The sequence below is a fragment of the Odocoileus virginianus genome, chromosome 6, assembly GCF_023699985.2.
Source record: "Odocoileus virginianus isolate 20LAN1187 ecotype Illinois chromosome 6, Ovbor_1.2, whole genome shotgun sequence".
In the NCBI taxonomy this organism is placed as follows: Eukaryota; Metazoa; Chordata; class Mammalia; order Artiodactyla; family Cervidae; genus Odocoileus; species Odocoileus virginianus.
Window position 1 is genome coordinate 37,165,044 of NC_069679.1, and position 23,295 is coordinate 37,188,338.

The 23,295-nt window shown below is 35.5% G+C and overlaps 1 protein-coding gene across 5 annotated transcripts in view; it reads left to right on the plus strand.

Annotated features, from left to right (window-relative positions):
• Nucleotides 1-23,295, plus strand: part of VPS13C (vacuolar protein sorting 13 homolog C) — a 169,871-nt gene that overhangs the window by 73,245 nt on the left and 73,331 nt on the right. For all 5 annotated transcript variants that reach the window (XM_070469192.1, XM_070469193.1, XM_070469190.1 and 2 more), the window contains 14 exons: nt 968-1,027; nt 2,318-2,480; nt 3,172-3,288; nt 4,291-4,394; nt 4,582-4,749; nt 5,358-5,662; nt 7,962-8,109; nt 8,869-8,977; nt 12,941-13,077; nt 15,307-15,463; nt 16,843-16,922; nt 17,404-17,463; nt 18,141-18,297; nt 19,938-20,054. In XM_070469192.1, coding sequence (XP_070325293.1) covers nt 968-1,027; nt 2,318-2,480; nt 3,172-3,288; nt 4,291-4,394; nt 4,582-4,749; nt 5,358-5,662; nt 7,962-8,109; nt 8,869-8,977; nt 12,941-13,077; nt 15,307-15,463; nt 16,843-16,922; nt 17,404-17,463; nt 18,141-18,297; nt 19,938-20,054 — 1,882 coding nt within the window. The remainder of the gene's footprint in view (nt 1-967; nt 1,028-2,317; nt 2,481-3,171; nt 3,289-4,290; nt 4,395-4,581; nt 4,750-5,357; nt 5,663-7,961; nt 8,110-8,868; nt 8,978-12,940; nt 13,078-15,306; nt 15,464-16,842; nt 16,923-17,403; nt 17,464-18,140; nt 18,298-19,937; nt 20,055-23,295) is intronic.

Consider the following 23,295-nt stretch of genomic DNA (forward strand, 5'->3'; position numbering starts at 1 on the left):
AGGTAAAAAACAATTAAAATATAATATGTTTGATTCTTTAATAAGGAAGAGCACAAAGCGCTGTGGGAGAGGGGAGGCAGCGATACTGATCTAGCCAGAAGGCTTCTCACAGGAGGTAAAACTTTGAATTTATATATTCCCAAGGGACAGAACTTGAACCAGTTGGTAATTATGATGGGAGATGGGTTTTTGATTCGGTGTGAAAACCTCATTAAATCAAAGTTCTCTAAAGTTTTGATTTCTAAGAAAATGAGATTTCTTTTCCTGGAGATATCCTAAAATAGACTTTAGAACTTTAGGACTTTTGTTGAAGACTTTCTAATGGGATTTAAACATTAGGTAATAGATGGGCTGGGCTTCCCTTGTGGCTCAGTTGGTAAAGAATCCTCCTGCAATGCAGAAGACCTAGGTTTAATCCCTGGGTTGGGAAGATCCCCTGGAGAAGGGATAGGCTGCCCACTCCAGTGTTCTTGGGCTTCCCTTGTGGCTCAGCTGGTAAAGAATCCACCTGCAATGAGGGAGACCTGGGTTCCATCCCTGGGTTGGGAAGATCCCTTGGAGAAGGGAAAGGCTACCCACTCCAGTATTCTTGCCTGGAGAATTCCATGGACTGTGTAGTCCATGGGGTTGCAGAGAGTCGGACATGACTGAGCAACTTTCACTTTGTTTCACTTTCTAATAGATTGGCTAGACTACCTTGAAACCTTCTAGCCTTCATAGTTTATCATTCTGATCCCTAGCCGTTTCCCAAAAGTAAGTGATACCATGCTTTCCTCTGTTTGAAGGAGGAGGACAAATTTGTACTTTTAAAATAAGTAGATTTGGATGTAACTTTAAAATAGTGATAATTAAATTATAATGTATTAAAAATACAGTTGCAACTGAATATAAATAAATTGATGATTATAAGTAAGTGATTTGTTTACTTTGGTCTTAAATTCCTTCCTTAGAACTTTTTTTTTTTTAGGCTGATAAGAATGGACCCAGTTTTCAAACTACCTTTGAAAAAACTGAACAAACATTTAAGGTAAGAAATTCTATTAAAAGAATACATCCTATTTGGAAATAACCTACTCTGGAAGTCTTAAGTATCCTTTGAGGAAGCATTAAAAGTTATAAATTAACCTCATAAATGTCTTTCATATTCTGTTTATGATTCAGGATAATAATGCTCTTATTTTAACTCACTGTATCACATCCAGATTATTTCTAAAGGAGGGAATGCTGTAGCTAAGGGAACTCTAACTGACAAAGAACCAACAGGATTCTGAACAAGCCAGATGCTATCATTTAATGCAGGGCTCAGAAAGAATGTGAAATACAAGGAGAGAGGTTGAGTACTCTGGAGCGACACTAAAGTACTCAAATAGAGGAAGAAGAGGCAAAATCTAGTTTTAGGAAACATTAAAAAGAAAATGAGAGAAATGAGCTTCAGATTATATCTTGGAGATGTGGGAGAATCTATTAAATATTGATTCTTCCTTTTAATAATTGTTATGTCCACTTAGTGTTTTGAAGCAATGAAAACAAATTCTTTTGAAAAAAAGTGAGTTTAAAAAAAAAAATTTCACTTTGGGATTTCCCTGATGGTCCAGTGGTTAAGACTCCCTGCTCCCAATGCAGGGGGTTGGGTTTGATCCCTGGTTAGGGAGCTAGATACCCTGCATGCCACAGCTAAGACCTGGTAGAGCCAAATAAATTAAAAAACAATCAATTTGCTTTTAGAAAATCATATATTCTTTGAAGCAGTTTGTGTTCTATTTTAGCTTTCTGGAGTTCTTGTTTTAAAAAATATATTTTTTCCTATGAGTTATGTATTTTTTTAATGATAAGATCATAATTGTGGTAGAAGATTAGTGACTGAGTCACTCTTAATTGCATTTTTTATATTTAAATCTCATGCATATCACATTTGAAATAATTTCTTGACATAGGGGTAACACATGGTGATTCTGGAGTTTCATGTGCTAACATATTTTATATAATCATAATAAACAGTCACTGGAGATTCAAAAAGCCATGTATATGTTGAATATTAGAATGACCATTACTGGCAGATTATCTGCTCTATGATAATTAGGCTTGGGGAGTGGAGTAATTAGGTTACCTTGATCCCCAGAATGTATTAGGTGTAATTTATTCTGCATATAGTCCCTATTTAAGGACTGTGGGTTGTAAGTCTTCCTTTCTTCTTTCTTCCTTCCAAGCAGTATAAGGCAGTGATGTAAACCTAGTTAGGAGCCTTGTGCATTCATCGTATAGAGACTACTGGTGCAGCTGGCCTGGGAAAGTAATTTTCTTTCTAAAATATTTCTAGGTGGCTTTTTCATCTTTAAATCTGTTGCTGCATACACAAGCTCTTCTCTCTTCTATTAACTACCTGACAACCATTATTCCATCAGATGGCCAAAACATGAGTGATACCAAGGACATACAGGTTTCTCCTGAAAAGCAGCAAAAAAATTCAGCTCTGCAGAAGGGTATGAAAAACAGTTTGTTTCCTGCTAGAAAGGGTTGTAGAATTGTAGAGCCAAATGAATCTTAGAGACCATCTAGTTAGTCATTTATATGCCATTTCCCCTCCTTTTGTTCTTTTCTTCAAACTGAGTCATATGTGGGTGCCTGATATGTTAGATAAATGTGATTAATACTGTTTTTTTAATGTCTGTTTCTGTACTTACTTTGTTGTTGATGGGCGATGCCTTTATGAAGGGACTAAGGGAAGAGGACCTGTGTTGATTTTGAGCTCTTCCCCCTCTCTTAGTGTCTCTTGAATGGGCTCCATAGAGGATTAATCATATCTAATATTTGCAGATAAGGAAATCAAGACCCAGAGACACGAGGGCCAGGGTAGAAGGATATCATTGAATTGGAACAGAGCCCAGCTTTTGAATCATAAAGAACTCAGTTTAAATCCTGACTCTGCTACTTAAACTATGGGACCATAGGCACATTATTTAGCTTCTTTGAGTTTCAGTGTCTTTATATTTATTTAAATGTTTTCTTGCTTTTTCATTATAAAAGTAACACCTGACTATTGCAAATGCAAACTGCAGAATATATAAAGTGAAAAAGTGTTTGAAATCTTTAAGAACTTGAGAATTCTGTGATTCTGCACAGAATATGTACTCCTAGATTCCCACTGTGATGAGTTGCTTTGTTTGTTTGCAGTGATTGTATGCTCTAAAGACAGTGACATTATTCACTTCAGGCTGTTTGCCAAGTTGAACGCTTTCTGTGTTGTTGTTTGCGATGAGAAGAACAACATTGCTGAAATCAAGATTCAAGGTAAAAGTTCTCATGATCTTAAAAATTGTTGAAAAGATAAGCTTTCTTTTGCAGTGCTAAAGCATATACACAGATGGAAGCCTCTGAGCTTTGAAAGCTGGCTTGTTTTATGACATAATTGGACTGCATACTTTCTTTTTAACTCTTCAAGAGCTGAACCACATATACTGGTGATTTGGATCTTTTTGAGAGTTGTCTCTGGAGAAGAAAATGGCAACCCTCTCCAGTATTCTTGCCGGAGAATCCCATGGACGAGGAGCCTGGTGCCCTGCAGTCCATGGGGTCACGATGAGTCAGACACAGCTGAGTCACTGAGCACGCGCACACGAGAGTTGTCTCAGAGGTGAAAGGAATACTAGTGTCAGTGTAGGGATGCTCTTGGTAAGCTGAGCTAAGTGTCAACCCAGAATTCAGTTTAAGGTCTGTGAATATGCTCTATCTTGGTGCAAATACAAAGCAGCCTTATGAAGAACAAATCCTAAAGGCCCATTATGTTCTTTTAGGTAAAAGCTGCTAAATGAGTCTAGCTTTTTTTCTCTGACTCTGTCTTTACAAGCTCTTTGGGATCTGGTAAAGGTAAAAAATATGTGTAATACAATTCTTAAAGACCTTAAAACCCAGAAAACTAGGCTTTTTCTTTGTTTTTTCTGAACTGGCAGTGCATCTACTAATCTGAAGTTGATTCATGAAACTTTTATAGTCTCCATGTAAATGACTGGATATAAGGTATAAAGAGTTTACTAAAATCCTAAGATAATCTATTTGCACTAAATGTAGTTTCTTCACAAGGTTGAAAGTTCAAATAATTATTTTTTAATGAATTTATATGCTTCATTGTTTATTAAACCAAAAATATCTAATATTGCCCTTATCAATTGGGAGTTCAGACATTGCTAAATTTATAAAAATAGCACCTATAAAATAAAGTTATGCAATAGAAGAAAAATCTTAAGATCTTATTATGGTGTCTATAGAAATTAAAATAATAACGCTTCTTTTCAGGACTCGATTCTTCCCTTTCTCTTCAGTCAAGAAAGCAGTCACTATTTGCCAGACTGGAAAATATTATTGTCACAGATGTTGATCCTAAGACAGTTCATAAAAAAGTAGGTGACAGTAAATCATTAATGTTTTTTGGTGAATGAGAGATTTTATTTTAAAATATATATATATTTTTTAAATGCTAATGAAATATATTTTGACAGAAAAATGTTTCTATAATGATTATAAGCTCTTTTCAATAGGGATTTTATTTTGTCATTGTCATTATTCATCCACATTTCTGCTTTTCAGGCTGTGTCAATAATGGGAAATGAAGTCTTTCATTTTAACCTGGATTTGTATCCGGATGCTACTGAGGGGGATTCCTATACTGACATGTCCAAGGTGGATGGTGTGGTATCACTGAATGTTGGCTGTATTCAGATTGTCTATCTCCATAAATTCCTCATGTCACTTCTGGTAAAATCACCATTTATGTATAGATTTTTTGACTTAGAAGTACTTAAACAAATCTGATAATTATGATTGCAATCTTAAAACTTTGAATTTTAGGATGTGCATTGATTTGATTATTGATGTTATTTATGGATTAATGTGGAGGTCAAAACCTCTCTTTAACAGTTGAAATCATTTAATGATTTTTGTCTGGCATTGTCTACAACTGAAATTGTTTTTGCTGGAACATAGTGAATCTAAATTCTCTAGTGTAAAAACTATTATAATTTTTTTCTCTGTTTCTCAGCCATATATTATATATATGGCTGAGATAATAGATATATAATATCTATTAGATATTATAGATATTATATATATATATATTGTACATATATATTATAATAGATATAATATATAATATATATTATATTATCTATTTATAATTAGCCGTTGTCAGGTAGCTCATGCATATGGATGGATAGTCAGTAATTCTTTCCTAATGTTAGAAAAATAGAACTCAACTGAAAGTTACTTATTGGGAAAACATTAGCACATAAATAAAAAGAAGATGGTGTTAGAAATGATGTGCTTGTCCTCCTGTGTGAATTTCTCCTTTTACTTCGTGTCTCCAGAACTTCCTGAACAATTTCCAGACAGCGAAAGAGGCTCTGAGCACAGCTACTGCTCAGGCTGCAGAAAAGGCCGCCACAAGCGTGAAAGATTTTGCCCAGAGGAGCTTTCGTGTTTCCATCAATATTGATTTGAAAGCACCAGTTATAGTCATCCCACAGTCTTCCATTTCCACCAATGCAGTAGTGGTTGATCTTGGGTTAATCAGAGTTCAGAATCAGTTCAGTCTGGTATCTGGTGAAAACTACGCAGACCCTCCAGTGATTGATAGAATGGATGTGCAGCTAACAGAACTGAAGCTTTCTAGGTAATGCTCTTTCAATAATTATGTATTCAAGTGTTATTTAATATTGTCTGTGACGTTTTATGACTGTTGAAATTCACACTCAACATACTTGCGTTGCACAGAGCAGTATCTTAAATCAGTTATTTTAAAATATTTATTTATCTTTTGGCTGTGTTGTGTCTTAGTTGTGTCACGAGGGTTCTTTGTTGCGTCACACGGGACTTTCTTTGAAGTGCGTAGGCTCTCTGATTGTGGTGCACAGGCTTAGTTGCTCCAAGGCGTGTGGGATCCTCGATCCCTGACCAGGGATTGAACCCATGTCCCATTGCATGGGTTCATGCAGTGAATCTGCATTCTTAACCACTGGACCACAGGGGAAGTCTTTTAAATCAACTTTTTATTTTGAAAAATCTCAAGCCTGCAGACAGATTGCAAAAGTAATACTGTGAGTTCACATACAATCCTTCACCTGGATTCACCAGTTGTTTACCTTTGCTTTAATTCTGTGTATATACTTATATTATTTAAAATATGTTAAAGTTAAAAATTTTATTTTTATTGAGATACAGTTGGCAGATAATATTATATTAGTTTCAGATATGCAGCATAGCAATTTGATATTTGTATGTATTGCAAAATGGTCACCACAGTAAGTCTAGTTAACATTTGTCAACACACATATTCCAGAAATTTTTTGTTGTTATGAGAACTTTCAAGATCTGCTCTCTTAGCAACTTTCAAATATATGATATAGTGATATTGACTATAGTCACCATCCTATACATTACATCCCCAAGGTTTGTTTCATAACTGGAAGTTAAAACATTTTTTGCTAAACTATTTGAGAATAGATATCTTATCCTTTGCCCCTATATGCTTTAGCATGTGTCTCCTAAGAGCAAGGACTTTAATCTTCTTACATAATCACACAGTTAGCAAATTCTGGAAGTTTATGGGTACCCAATATGGGTACTATAGGGCTTCCCCACTGTCTCAGTGGTAAGGAATCCGCCTGCAGTGCAGGCAGGAGTTGCAGGTTGGGTCAGGAAGATCCCCTGGAGGGAGGGCGTGACAGCCCACTCCAGTATTCTTGCCTGGGAAATCCCATGGGCAGAGCACATAGCCCATGCATTCAATATTCAGATTTTACCAGTTGGGCCAAGAATTTGCCCTTCAGTCCCTGGTAACATGTGTCATCAAATTGTATTTTGTACTAGTGAGGGGGATTTCTGTACTGGTAGATATTTATTCTGTAATAGTTCTTTAGCTTTTCTTTGTTGTTGTTGGTTTTTTTTTTTTTTTTTTAGCTTTTCTTTGTTTTTCGTGATGATGACAGTTTTGAAGAGTATAGTCTAGTTGTTTCATGGAATGAGTCTCAGTTTTGTCTGAGTGATTTCTCATGATTTAATTGAGCTTATACATTTTTGGCAGGAATGCTGTGTAAGTTATGATGTATCTCTTGGGCTCACACCAGAGGACATTTGAAAATGTGTCCATTCCTTTTTTTTGTTTGTGTGTGTCCCATTCATTTTAAAATCACTTTCTACCCCATCCAAGGATATTTAATTATCTTGAGTAAAAAAGCAATGATTATAAGGCAGGAAAAGAATCCTAGTGAAGAGCTTTATAAACTTAGAAATAGCTTGCTTTTCATCTTGCTATTTTTTCCTCTAGTCTCTATACCAGAGTATGAACAACTATATTGATAATTCCCCATATTGTCAGTGATATCAGTTTCTTTTTAAAAATTACTGTCATCTATCTTCTGTTTAAAGAAAAAAAGTTTTCTTAAAGGCTAATTGTATATCATATACAGTTGACCCTTGAACAACATGGGTTTGAACTGCATGATTCTGCTTATAAGCAGATTTTTTTTCCCAGTGGTAAATAATGCAGTATTAACAGTCCATGGTTGTTTGGAGCCACAGTTGTGAAGGAAATGCATATACAGAGGAACCAGAATATGGAGGCCAAAGTATAAGTTACATGATTTCATGGAGGGTTGTCACCACTAGCCCCCACCGCCCCCACCACCCAGCCGCCCTGTGTTGTTCAAAAGTGAAAATGAAAGTGAAGTCGCTCAGTCATGTCCGACTCTTTACGACCCCTTTGACTGTGTTGTCCAAAGGTCAGCTGTATTTTAATCTGTTTGTGCTGGTGCATTGTAGATTAACTATAAATCAAGTTTAGAAAACACTAAAACAGCATCGTGTTTCAAATCTGCATTTAGAGCAACAACTTTGGACTTTATGTTTTTTTAAATGATATGTTGCATTTGCCCCTATGGTTATGCATATATATCAATTATATTTCCCTTTAGGACAGTGATCCAGCCAGGAATCTCCCATCCTGATATTCAGCTGTTGCACCCAATTAACTTGGAGTTTTCTGTAAATCGGAATCTAGCTGCATCTTGGTACCACAAGGTGCCTGTTGTGGAAATTAAAGGACATCTTGAGTCAATGAATGTGAGTATATGAGTGGAAAAAACCTTGTTATTGAAAGTTGAGACTCTGAAGATTTTCTAATTATAAATCCAAATGAAATGTGAACTTTTTTTTTTTACTGATTGTTGTAAGAAAAATTTCAAGTGTGATATTGTCCAACAGTATCTTCATTGTTTTTAGTAGAATTTAATCTTTAGTTGAGTGTTCTTTAGCTTTTAAGTTTGTTATATGTACACATTAGCAGAGATCTACTTGTAAATTATTAGTATCAGTATATTATAATTCTATTTCTTCTATATATTATATACACAACCTTTTATTTTAGGGATATCTAAGTACCCATTAGATAATTACAGCATTGAATGAACCCTATTTTTATATTGAAGATGGCCTTTCTATTACATTGAAATTGTTACTGTTTAAAAAATAGCATTTATGTGTGCATAGTAGCACCTATGTTCCAAAATTAACTTCTTAAAAAAAGGTGATCTGATTTCTTTAATCATTATTAACTTTCACTGAGAATCATATTAAGTAGATGAAACTAATACTGACTCATAAATCATACTGTTTTTCTCAGACACTGTCTTGTCTTTGAAAATGAGATTTTCAACATGAAATAAGTAGTGAAATACTTGAGTGTATAGTGAGTATATAATTTTTTAGTCAGCATTAAGATTATTTGGTTCTTAGTGTTTTGTTACTAAGGATTTATTTTCTGTATTAGAATTGTTTCATTAAAAATGAAATTATCTTTTCTTGGAACATTGTATTTCACAGGTTAATCTAAATCAAGAAGATCTTAATCTTTTATTTGGAATACTAGCAGAAAATCTTGGTGAGGCTCCTGGAGATTTGAATAAAGTAAAACCAAGAATACAGGAGACAGGTAAGAAGCTGACGATAGGTGGCATAATATATGTTATTTACAATTTAGTAGGGGAGATAGACACATATTTACAACTGTGATTTGTATTACCAAGAAAATAAATAAGATACTGTTGAATAAAACAGCAATTTGCTTTTAAGTTAAACAAACTGTCAGTTATTTCTAAGTTGCATGAGTTAGGAGGAGGCCAGAAAGAAAGGTTTCAGATCAGTGGTGAATTGCTGGAATAAGTTTTGAATTTGCACATATAGGAAAGAAAAAAATTTAAGTTGACAGTATGCTGTGTAGCATACTCGATCTGACTTTTAAATAAGATTTAGTAGTAATATACCTGGGGCTTCCGTGGAGGCTCAGTGGTAAAGAATCCACGTGACAATGCAGGAGATATAGGTTCTATCCCTGGATTGGGGGGATTCCCTGGAGAAGGAAATAGCAACCCAATCCAGTATTCTTGCTTGGAAAATCCCATGGACAGAGGAACCTTGTAGGCTGTAGTCCATGCGGTCTCAAAGAGTTGGACATAACTGAGCATGCACACACTAGTAATACAGGTGTAAAAACTGAGGTGGTTGATAAATTACCACTAGACAAAGATACTGAAAATATTGTACTGCAATATAAATGCAAGAGAATTTAAATTATTAGATATAGTGGTCCTTTCACTTGAGGCAAAGTAATGACCAGACTTACTTTCTAAGCTGTTTTATATGTATGTGTATACACAGAGCCTAAAGGAGGGCATGGTAACCCACTCCAGTATTCATGCCTGGAGAATCCCATGGACGGAGGAGCCTGGCAGGCAGTTCATGGGGGTGCAAAGAGTAGGACACAACTGACATGACTTAGCAGCGTATCCACATACATAGTGTATCTTGGTGTTCATTCCATATCTGTATATATTCTATGTATAGATCTAACTCATTCTTTTTAATGGAGGCTTGGTATTAAATTCTTTTGAAGTATCATAATTTATGAAGTCCCTATTAATGGACATGTCAGATTTATTTCAGTCTTTCGCATTTATTATGTTGCAGTAATTATTCTAGTGCATACACTTTTATAAGTACATGTTTATCTGTTGGTAAAATACCAGAACTACTGGATAAGAGAGTATTTAGTTTTTGTTAAAATAATAATTTAATTAGTCATGTAATAAATAAATAAATGTAATATTACATTATTACATGTAGTAAAATTTAATTTCACTTATTGTTTTGACAGTTGAACATCGTAGAACTTACATGCAAAATGAGTATGAGTGTTTTGTACTCCTATCAGGTTGTTTTTCTGTGCCTTTTCTACCACAGCATATTATCAGATTTTAAAATTTTTGCCAATTTGCTGAGTGAAAAATGGTATACCACTGTATTTTTTTTCAATTTTAAAGGTTTTTTTTTTTTTACCTAAAACTAATACAATATTTTAAAATTTTGATTGGAGGATCGTTACTTTACAGTATTGTGATGCTTATTGCCATACATCAACAAGAATTGGCTGTAGACATACATGTGTTCCCTCCCTCCTGCGCCCCCTCCCACCTTCCTTCCCACCCGTGTCCCTCCAGGTTGTCACAGAGCACCAGCTTTGGGTTTGGGTTCTGTAATTTAAGTCAGTTGTATCTCAAAAACAACAAACACAGACACACACGACACAAAAAACTAGGGAGGCGTCTTTTTTTTTTTTTTTTACAGTGTGTTAATACATATAGTAAAGTGTACAGTTCAGTAAACTTAGTTATATATGGCTACACTGGTGTAATCACCATGATTAAGATATAAAACATTTCCAGTACTGCACCCTAGAGCCCTCCACTCTTTCCTGGTCAGTACCAAACTCCCACCCTGTCCTAAGATCTACCCAGAATTTACTGCCATTCTAGTTTGTAATACCATAGATAGAGCAGTTTTCTCTCTTTTTGAATTTCATATAAATGGAATCATACAAACATTACTCATTCTTTTTTGGCTTCTTTCATTCAACATTTTGTTTGTGGGATTCATCTGTTGGAATATCTAGCACTAGTTTGTTCCTTTTATTCCTGTTTCCAGTTTTTGACTATCATGAGTAAAGTTGCTATGAAAGTTATTGCACAATCTTTTGGTACAGTTACATTACTTTTTTTGTTTTGAACATACAACTAAGAGTAGAATTACTGGGTTATATGTTAGCTTACATTTAGCTTCAGTAACTTATGCCAGGTTATACTGACTAGTTTTTCAAGTGGTTGAATCAATTTACTTTGCTACCAGCTATGTATGAGAGTTCCAGTTTTTTCACATTCTCACCAGGAAGGAAGGCCATTGTCAGTCTTGTAAAGTTTAGCTGTTCTGTTGGTTATATAGTGGTATCTCTGTGGTTTTTATTTATTCCTTGGTAACTAATGAAATTGAGGATCTTTTCATATGCTTATTGGTTATTTGGATATTCTCTTTTTCGACATGATCATTCAAGTCTTCTCAGCGTTTTGACTAAGATCAAGTGTAGTATGGGGCTTCCTAGGTGGCTCAGTGGTAAAGAATCCACCTGCCAATGCAGGAGACAAAAGAGATGCATGTTGAATCCCAGGGTCGGGAAGATCCCCTGGAGAAGGAAATGACAAACCCACTCCAGAATTGTTGCCTGGAAAATTCTATGGACAGGGGAGCCTGGCAGGCTACAGTCCATAGGGTTGCACAGAGTCAAATACGACTGAGGGACTTAACACACTTTCAAGTCTATTGACTGTTTTTATTAAGGTGTGGTCTTTTTTTCTAATTGGTGTATGGGAATTATTTATTCATTCTGGATAGCAGCCCTTTGCTGGTTACGTTTGCTAGGATGTATATATGTTAGTATATGTGTAGAAATTTCTATCTGTGGTTTACCTTTTCACTCTTAATTTGCCTTCTGTTTAATAGAATTAGTTACTTTTAATGAGCTTTAATACGTATTTTTTAAATGATCAGGGCTTTTTGTTTTCTATTTAAGAAATCTTTGCTTATTCTAGTAATTGTTTTCTAAAAGCAAAATATTTGCTAGGATTATTTCCCCTGGATCTCATTATGCCTGAAACAGTGCTAAAATAAGGTGATAGTTAAGAAACCTTGGCCTGTGTACTGCTTTCTCAAAGTTAATAATTAACAGCAGTGGTTTTCCATGTGGAAAACACTAAGCAAGGTACTGAGTCTGTTGGGACCTCAGTTTGCTCATCTGGGAAGTGAGAACAATAAAGTTTTTACCTCAGCGTATTGTTCTGAGAGTTAACTGTGCTAGTCCATGTACATCTGTTAGCACAGCATCCTACACAGAGGTGAGTACTTAGCAAGTGATAGCTGTTATTAGTGTTGTGTGTTACAATTTGGAGAGCAAATTTTGTTGTGTTTCTGGGTATGAATTTCAGGACAACAGGCCCATAATCATTTGGTTTTACTTTTGGTTCTTGGTATGGCATAAGAAGCTTCAACTTTCTGCTTCTTTTTTTCTTATCAAACCTTCATTCTTGTTGTTCTCCTCATGATTTAACCATATCAAACTCCATTCTGTTTGCAAAACCTGTCCCGATGTGTTCTTTTTCTGATTTTTCTGCTGCCTCTTATTTTCTTAGAATGTCTCCTCTGTTTGAGGAGATCCTCCAGTGCCGCTTGAATGATAGCTCTCCAATTAAGACTTTCTTGACCTCCTCATGGCAGTGTCTTGCCTAGTTAGGTGGTTTCTATCCACTTACATAGAGTCTGTCAACGTTTGTCTGTTTAATGTGTCTTTAATAAGCAGCTGAAGCCTGCTTATTTTGTTTGTACTATGTATGTGTGTGTTTATATGTATCTTATACTAAACTGAGCTCCCTAAGGGCTGGGGCTGTATAATTCTGATTTGTAGATTTTGAATGCTTGCACCAAGTCTGGAGTACTTGCCTAAGTCCTCACTGAGTATTCATGTAGGAAATGTGTGAATAGAGGTAAATGAATTTCTTTTAAACATCTTTAGGTGAAAGTAAAGAGTCACTTGAAATCTCTACATTAAAACAAGATGTGCATGTTCTTCAAGATACTTCAACAACTGGAGTGGAAGAAATAAAATCTGTAGACATCATTAATATGTTGTTGAATTTTGAAGTTAAAGAGGTGTGTAATTTTCATCTGTTTTTATAAAATGAGGTGAATAAATAATGGTATTTGGAATTACTCGACTAAAAATCTTACATAGGCTATTTGTAACTTGTATGTAGATGTAATGTTTATAAATTTGAGAGTTTGTTAAAGATGAGTTATATTTGGAGGATATAATTTCATAGAGAACATGGTAGTATGCCCTCTAACATACTTTTCAAATGATTTTAGGACGGATGGAATGTGGCTTGGTATGGATTTTGTATAGGAAAGACAGGAAGAGGACTGAGAAAATTCTTTGCAAATTTTAGAAGCCATTAATACATGTAATAAAATGTGTATAAATTTAAAAGATGTTATCTTATTTTTAATTTGCTGTCCATCTGCAGATTCTTAATGAATTCTTAAATGAATTTTCCTCTTCTGTATTCACACATATAATAAATACTCATTGCATGTGCTGAGTGCTAAGGAAACAAAGGTTAAAGGCATAGACTCAACTCAAACAAGAAAACCGTTAACATTTTTGTAATAATCCCATTAAATTATATTCCCACTAATTACATTTTTTTAATTCCCACTAAAAATGTACCTAGGGAGCTTGTGGCAGTAATGGAGTGTTACAGGGTGGGGGACCCTTTCCAGGGTTCCAGAGTGTCTAACAGTAATATATTGTCTGAGGAGACACATATCCTGACAACACAAGAGACTACTGGGAAGGGATGCCTGGACCAAGAGCAGTAGGATAAGGGAACCTAGAAGAACTGTTCGTCACATGGTTCCCAGTTTCGGGTTTATGGTAATGGGGTTAGTTTCAGGGTTATCTCTGGCCAGCCATCTTGCTCACCAAAGATGTTTGGTAACTCAGGGTCCTTCCTGATGGTGCACACGTGACTCGGCCAATGTCGATAGCAATGTGAGGGCTTCTGGGAAGTTGGCTGGATGTTTTGTCTCCCCACTCTGCCTTTTGGCCCTGCCTGAATTCTTACAGGTTTGTTCACTGGCATCTCCTCCCTCCTTTTATCCCGAAGTCTCTCCATTCGTTTCTGGGGGAAGCTCTGTTTTCCTTGTTAGACCTTCTGTTGTGAGACAGTTCAGGCACGCAGTTACCGTGGCACCAGCCAAGGCAGGTGGTTTCCATCCTTGGTGGCCCCATAGTGGGAAGAGGGCATCTAAGCAGTCTGAGAAGATCAGGGAAGATATCCTGGAGGAAGTGAGATTTGGGTTGCGTTTTTAAAGAGTAATAAAATAGAGTCTGAGAAACAGGATTCAGGAAGGGGACTGGGACAGGGTAGAGAGAGGAACCAGATGTAAACATGTTTATATGTGGGAAAGCGTCACACATAGAGGGACTTGGAAGAAAAACATTTTCTCTAAAAATCCCTTCATTGTTAAGTACTTGTGTAGAGGTTATATTCTGTCTCTGAGTTAAGCATAATAAAGTTTTAAACAAATGAATGCTACTTTTAAAATCTGAAATATATGCTTTGAAACAAACTTCCTTAATGTTAAACCTCTGCTGTTTTTTCTGGTGTTATTAAGAGTTATTGAAGATTTTTAAGCTTTGATAATTGAAACATTGATAGATGAATCATTCTATTTGCAAATGGACTTCATTAACATGTACATAGAAAAACCCGTAAATCCTTTTTAATATCACTTGTGATACATGTAATTACAGTTGTCTTTGAGAGGACAGTGACTAGGGTGGGAGGAAGCAGCTTGCCGATAATAGGCATCGTCTGGAGAGACTGTGGGCTGTTGCTGTCCAGAGAGAGGAGCCTGCTGGCGGCCAGTGGGCAGAGGCTGGTGAAGCCACTGAACAGTCTGCAGTGCTTGGGACTGCTCCTCCTTGGAAAGGGTGATCCAGCCCCAGACGCCATTGGTGCCAAGGTTGAGAAACCTTGCCTTAGGAGTAGTTTAAAAATTGACTGTATATCTCAGACTTTGAGATTTAGTCTGACACCGTCCATCAGACTAGGACTACTGGGAATTAGGCAGAACCACTTTTTTTTTTTCATAGCTGTCTTGAAATCCACTAGAATATATTGGCTGTGCTTTAAAAGTCTGAACAGGTAAGTGTGCCTTCCAAAGTAAATAACCCTAGGCAATTTCCAGACACAAATAGAAGTGCACATTGTGTGAATTTTTTATTATGTCACTCTGGATGGTCATTAAATTGTAAACTTACCTTCATTGTATATTAGTGAAATAGTTTGTGGTAATACTGATATCTTTTTCTAGGTTGTGATTACTTTGATGGAAAAAGCAGAAAAGAAAGGAAGGCCTTTACATGAACTAAATGTCCTGCAGCTTGGACTGGAAGCTAGAATTAAAGCCTATGACCTGACTGCTGAAGCTTATCTAAAAAAGATTAGTATGCGATGCTTTGAGTTCACTGGTAAGTATGAAGTATAGTCTCTGTAAATCGTACATGTAATAGGCAGAGGTCCCTACCTTTTTATAAACTTTAAGCATATCTATTAGTGTCACTGTAATTATTTAATTAGTTTAAATTTATTACATTTAATAGAAAGTAATTTGATATTTAAAAATTAAAAATTCATTATCTGTGTAGTAATTGATCATAAAGTAAATCTATATCTAAATATTTAGCACAAAGTAGAGTATATCTAAAAGAGAATGAGCCCTCCAGTGTCTATATAAAACACTTCAGAACTTGTAAAAGGCAACATTATATTATAACTGTTCTCTGTGAACTGACATATTAGGAAATCACAACCCAACTACAATACTCAGTTATAGAGCCCAAGGACCCTTTTTGAAAGGTGAGTTAGTTTACTAGAAAGTAAATTTTTTGTTTGACTTTTAAATTTATTTTTAAATTACAGAAGTGTTTTTTGTGTTTAATAATATTAATATATACTTGTAAAAAATAACAAGCAATACAGAAATATATAGAGGAAAAAATTTAGCCTTCTTTTGTAGTCTCTTCAACCTTTCAAATTCACTTTCTAAATAGCACCAAAGTAACTTTTAAAGTGAATACGAGTGTTTAAAGTTCATTGGAGTTCTATGGGGTCACTTTAAGTAAAGCAGACTTGTATTGAGAATAAGCCCTACTTTAGGTATTTTATAGCTTTGTTCTTTAATATATTCTTATTTGTTGAAATAAGTAATACCGGTGGTACCAAATATTATATCATTTGTAATTGGCCAGTGCTGGGTTTTTTGTCTTTGTGGAGTATCTTGGATTTTATTTCAAAGTCAGTTTTACTGAGATATGATTACATATAGTAAAAGTCACCATTTTTAGCATACAGCTCTTGAACTCTCTAAAAATTAATTTTCAGTATTTATTTTTGTCTGCGCTGGGCCTGCATTGCTTTGCATGTGCTTTTTCTAGTTGGGGTGGCCTGGGCCTCCTCCTCGTTCTGGTGCGCGGGACTTCTTGTGGTGGCTTCTCTTGTTGCCGGGCACGGCCTCTAGGTTCAAGGGCTTCAGTAATTGCAGCCCGCAGGCTCAGTAGTTGTGGAGTGCGGGCTCTTGCGCACACAAGCTTCAGTAGTTGCGGCACATAGGCTCAGTAGTTGTAACTCAAGTGCCCTAGGGCGCACAGGCTTTAGTTGCTCCACAGCATTGTGGAGTCTTCCCGGACCAGGGATGGAACCTGTGTCCTCTACACTGGCAGGTGGGTTCTTATCCACGCACCACCCAACTCTTGAGGTTTGAGAAATGTACATGTTGTGTATCTGGCTGATCTGTTTTCAATATATTTGAAACATCCGAAAGACTTAATGATCTCTCTTTCTCTTTTAGACTCTAAAGGAGGACCTCTTCACATTATTAACTCTTCCAATGTAACAGATGAACCCCTTCTGAAAATGTTATTGACAAAGGTACCTAGTTTCATTTCTAAAATTCGTTACTATTTGAATGTATGAAGTTATGTAGTTCCCCCATATTTAATATCTCAGTTTTTTTCCCCTAAAAGTTTTTATTCTAAAACTGGTTGATTATAGTGCATTATGCAAGCATCTGACAGTCTTGGATCATTCCAATAACCTTCAGAGTTAATTGTATGTTTTTGAATAAGTGGAAGTACACAAAGTTCCATTGTAATTTGAAGCAAAATATAATCCAGATGTACTAGCATTTTCCCTACCTTTAGCATTTCCTCCTAGTTTGGGTTTTTGCTTTTACAGAATGTGAGAATTACTTATGTGGTTATGTTTTTGGCATATTCTTCTTTGCTTTTAAAAATTTTTTATGGTGTTTTCATAGCATGCTTTGAAAAGTAAAGACTCTGTGTATATATATATTGCAATGTGTGAATTTTTATTGTTTCCAACCTGGGTTTTTATCCTCCATTATTTGTAGGCAGACATTGATGGACCAGAATTTAAAACTACTCATGACAATACCAAACAAACACTTGAGGTATGTCTTTTCTAACTCACTATAAGGCTAGGGTATATGTTAATGATTGAATATAGCTTCAAAGCCATCTTTAGCTGTAAGATTGAGTTCTAAAATTAAAGTAGGAGTGGTAATAATAATAGATTTAATCTTGTAGATGGGAGAAATGAATATAGAGCTGAGATAAAATTATTACAAAAGTTTATTTGATTTCCTAAAAGACTATTTGTTTCCCAGGTAAAAATTAATGATTCCTTGTTGAGGACAAAATAATACATTTTTAAGGGAATTTTGTTCACAACTCTTATTTGATGTCCTATTAATGGAAGCATTAAGCACTTAACTTGTTAACGACTTTAGGATTAGAAAAAACATTAAGGGTCAGGCAGAAAGTATGGCTCAGTACAGACATTGCTCTTGGAACCATCTGTAAGGGGACTGAGCTAAGGCTGATAATACTTCCTAAATCTTTACTTAAAACCTATCAAGTTCTGTTGAGGTTAGAAGTATGGTTATGTGTGGAAGTTAGCAGTGTTAGTTTATTGTCTGGTAAAGGATTAACAAAGTAATAGTGAATTTTTTCTCAAATTAAAAAGGTCCTTCGTTGAACTATTCTTGGGCTACTTGTATATGTTGAAGTTTGACATAAAAATATTTCCATATCTGAAATTTGCCTCTCTAATTGTTCATTATCTTAGGTTTCATTTTCATCTTTAGACTTAGTTCTTCATTTGGAAGCTTTACTGTCCTTCATGGATTTTTTGTCCTCTGCCGTTCCATCCTCTGAACCTTCTAAGAAGGACTCGGAGCTGAAACCACTTATGGGGGAGTCCAGAAGTATCATTGCCAAAACTGGTATTAACTTTTGAGTCATGGTCTCATACTTTCTACCTGAACTTTAATAATCATATGTAATAACTGAACTGAACTGAATAACTTGTGTTTTTAAGATAAGATGACCATTTAGCACCTTAATGTTTCCGGTGCTTTAACAGATTATGTTGGTTTCAAAAGAAAGCAGATTTTACTCTTATGGTATTGATATAAATTTAGTGAGAGATTTTAAATAAGTGTTTAATATTAATCATGTATTTATATTTGATTTCACTGTCTTGCTTTTTCATAAAATAAAGTCGTATATACTTTGCATTGATGTACCCATAGCCTTCATTCTAGTGAAAGTGAGAAAGGAAGAAATTAAAGTATGATCACTGTCATGCTTAGTAACAAAGGCCCGTTTCAGTCAGTTAAAACTACTTGGTACTCAACAGGTTTAAGCTTCACAAGACACAAAAGGAATAATCTCATGGAAGAGACATGCTCACTTTGGTTTCTAACCAAAACTGTATTTAAGTCACATAGAGGTATGGGCACATGCCGTGACTTGTGCCCTGAAAATATTAGATGTAGTGTAGCCTGAGTGAACATGTGCCTATTTTTAAGTCAAATATTATTTTAATTATTTTTCTTTCATATCATATGATGTGAGTATCTGACATCTGATCATTTAATTTTCAAGCCATTATCTGTTTGCATTATATCTATATTACTGGCATCTTTAAAGTATAAAGCTGTTAGTAATATTAGGTCTGATATAGGGAATATTTAAGCTCACAATAAACTATAAAAAAATCCTAATCCAAAGAAACAATATTCTAGTTATGCTGTGTAGCTGTTTTTTGTGCTTTGATTATGCTACTTTAAATTTTAAGGAAAAAAAAACAAACTCTTTTATCATCTTGGTGATTAAGGACTGATGTCCCCATACCTTTACAGTTTTATAAGAAACATTGTTTCCTTCAGTCAAGACACATCTCTAGGAAATTATATCTTATATTTATCAATCAGGACTTGAACTAAAATAGATTAAGGGAATCCATTTGATTGTTATTATTAGCCACATGTACACAGACACCAATACATGTTATAAAGTAACTTTTTGTTCCTTAACTTTAGCTCTTTATGTTCATTTCTTATACACTTTATCTTAGGATTCTTCATGGAGAAACAGAGTACAATCTAGAGAAATTGGCTGTATAGTTAATAAAATGTATGTGTCACGGTTAATAATACATATTTTTACTAATTCACCATTTCAGTTTTTCATGAAATATTTTTCTTTGATCTAATATATGATGTGAAAAGAAGCTCCAAATCAAAATTTATTTCTAATGGGATCCTAGAATTCTATTATAGGGATTTTTCTTTTTTTCCTAGAAGAAAAGTTATAGTAAAGTTTTCCATCTAACAAAATTGAACTTACCAGGTGCTAATAAAGGTTGCCTTTATTTTTAATTTGGGTGGAAAAATGCTAGTTTTTGTCTGATTGGCATTTGAAAATTGATTTAAAAATAATATTAATTATGTATAATCTTAATGGAGACCTTTTTGGTTCTTCACAGTTCATATTGTACTTTAGTGAATTTGAAATTAGTTTATGTGCTATATTGTCTTTACATTTTGATCCTGATCACAAGGATTTTGTTACTTTTCAGTATCCAGCACCTCTTCTCAAGATGATGTGTTTGATTTAAAGGTCACCGCTAAATTAAATGCATTTAATGTTTTTGTCTGTGACCAGAAGTGTAACATTGCTGATATTAGAATACATGGTAAGTAGTTCTTCCTTGGTGTAGGTATTTTTGTTTCTTTACATAGACCTTCAGGAAGAATGAGCTTGTTGCATGGTAGATTTCTCATGGCTTGTCTTTTTTTTTTTTTTTTCCTAAGATTTCAGTAACAGTTAGTAAAATTATATTTTTCCCCTCATCTGATTGGCTGTTCCACATTCTTTGTATTTCCATGTAAATTTTACCATTAGCTTTCCAACTTCACAGTTGTGAGAGTTGGACCATGAAGAAAGCTCTGAGTACTGAAGAATTGATGCTTTTGAACTGTGATGTTGAAGAAGACTCTTGAGAGTCCCTTGGACTGCAAGGAGATCAAACCAGTTCATTCTAAAGGAAATCAACTCTGAATATTCATTGGAAGGACTGATGCTGAAGCTGAAGCTCCAATATTTGACCACCTGATGTGAAGAGCTGACTCACTGGAAAAGACACTGATGCTGGGAAAGATTGAAGGCAAAAAGAATAGGAGACAGCAGAGGATGAGATGGTTAGATGGAATCATCGACTCAATGGACATGAATTTGAGCAAACTCCAGGAGATAGTGTAGGACAGAGGAGTCTGGTGTGCAGCAGTCGATGGGGTCACAAAGAATTGAACATGACTTAGCGACTTCAAGGACAGCAGCCAATTTCAACAAAAAGCTTTGTAGTATTTTTTTTTTTTCTTCTTAGTCTTGTAGTATTTTACTTGGGATTGCATTGCATCTGTAGACCAATTTAGGGAGAATTGATATCTTAATGATAACTGAGTTTTCTCATTCATTAGCATGGTATGACTTTCCATTTATTTATTTTTTAAATGGTAAACTTTATTGTGTATTTGTTATTTAGTTGCTTAGTTGCATCTGACTCTTTTGGGACCTCATGGACTGTAGCCTGCCAGGCTCCTCTGTCCACGGAATTACCCAGGCAAGAATACTAGAGTGGGTTGCCATTTCTTTCTCTAGGGGATCTTCCCGAACCAGGGATCAAACCCGTTTCCCGTGTGCATCTCCTGCATTGCAGGCAGATTCTTTACTGCTGAACCACCAGGGAAGCCCTATTTATTTATTTTTAAGATATTTTATTGGAGTATAGTTGCTTTACAATGCTGTGTTAGTTTCAGCTGTACAAAACAGTGAATCAGTAGGCTTCCCTGGTGACTCACTGGTAAAGAATTAGCCTGCCAGTGCAAGAGACATGGGTTCTACCCCTGTTCCAGGAAGATACCTGAATTCTGTGGAGCAACTAATCATGCACCACGGTTGTTGAGCCTGTACTCTGGAGCACGGGAAGCACAGCTACTGAGCCCTTGCACCAGAACTACTGAAGCCCATGCACTCTCGAGCCCATGCTTCGCAACAAGAGGAGCCTCTACAACGAGAAGCCCTAGCATCACAAAGAAGAGTAGCCCCTAGTCAACGCAACTAGAAAAAAGCCTGCGTGCAGCAGTGAAGACCCAGCACAGTCATTAAAAAAAAAAAAAGTGAATGAGCTATAAAAAGTGAGTGTGTTAGTTGCTTAGTTACATTGGACTCTTTGTGTATCCCTGGACTGTAGTCTGCCAGGCTCCTCTGTCCATGGGATTTCCCAGGCAAGAATACTGGAGTGGGTTGCCATTTCCTTCTCCAGAGGATCTTCCCAGCTCAGGGATTGAATCTGGGTCTCTTGCATTGGCAGGCAGATTCTTTACCATCTGAGCCGTATGTATACATATATCCCCTCCCTCCTGAAGCTCCCCCCACCTTCCCACCCCTCTAGGTCATCATGAGTCCTCTTTGGGTTTATTTATATTGAAGATGCCTACAAACTTTTCAGAGATACGCTTTGAAATGTTAGAAGTAAATTTGTTATGATTCATGACTGATACAAGACGTTTCTTATATTTAAAATTTTTTTTCAGAATAAGTCTAAGATTTAGTCTCATATTCTGTTTGCGTTTGCAGAATAATATGATTTTAAACTGAGAAATGAATAGCGTAACATCTCACCAAGTAAAGAAAATGTCGCTGTCTTGTTGCCCTTGCCTTTGTGCATATATAACATCATTAAAAGAGGTTTCTAAAAGAAATTTTATAAGCTTTACTCATCATCAGCCTGATAGAAAGATGAGTTCAGATTTTACCATGGATTCTGGAACAGGCTGTCAAGGTTCAAATTTTGGCCCTAAAACTTACTGGTTGACCTTGAGCAAGTTAATTTATGTTTCCATGCCTGAGTTTCCTCTTCTATAAAATGGACATTGTTATAATATTCATGGGATTGTTGTGAGGATTAAGTTTGCATATATTAAGAAAAATGCCTGTCATGTACACAATAAGCAGTTAACAGGGGTTAGAAAATCAGTTCCATTCAGCAAATACTACTAAGGATCTGTTTATGGGTAGCGTGGTAAAGATCTAGGTTCATTATTGGGGCTGAGCTGTAGCCATTCTCCGATTCACTTTGAGAAGTGTTTAAAAATCATGCCTTTAGAAATCATTAAAATGACAAACATTTTTTGGAGAGAAATTGTGTTTTGGATACAGTTTATTGTAGAAAGAATAGTATTTATTCATCAAATGATATCTATTCCTAGTTTTCAGATTAATAGTTTTCATTATATAATGTTTATAAAATGACTGTTCAACATATGTTAGCTGTTGTCCTAAATGACCGATTCTGATCATGCTAACGCCCAGGATACTTGTGTTTGGAGACCTGTGATTAATTGTCTTTGAAATTCAAGCCACAGTCATCAAGACAGTATGGTACTGGCACAAAGACAGAAATATAGATCAATGGAACAGAATAGAAAGCCCAGAGATAAATCCACGAACCTATGGTCACCTTATCTTCGACAAAGGAGGCAAGGATATACAATGGAAAAAAGACAAACCTCTTTAACAAGTGGTGCTGGGAAAACTGGTCAACCACCTGTAAAAGAATGAAACTAGAACACTTCCTAACACCATACACAAAAATAAACTCAAAATGGATTAAAGATCTAAATGTAAGACCAGAAACTATAAAACTCCTAGAGGAGAACATAGGCAAAACACTCTCCGACATAAATCACAGCAGGATCCTCTATGACCCACATCCCAGAATTTTAGAAACAAAAGCAAAAATAAACAAATGGGACCTAATGAAACTTAAAAGCTTTTGCACAACAAAGGAAACTATAAGCAAGGTGAAAAGACAGCCCTCAGGTTGGGAGAAAATAATAGCAAACGAAGCAACAGACAAAGGATTAATCTCAAAA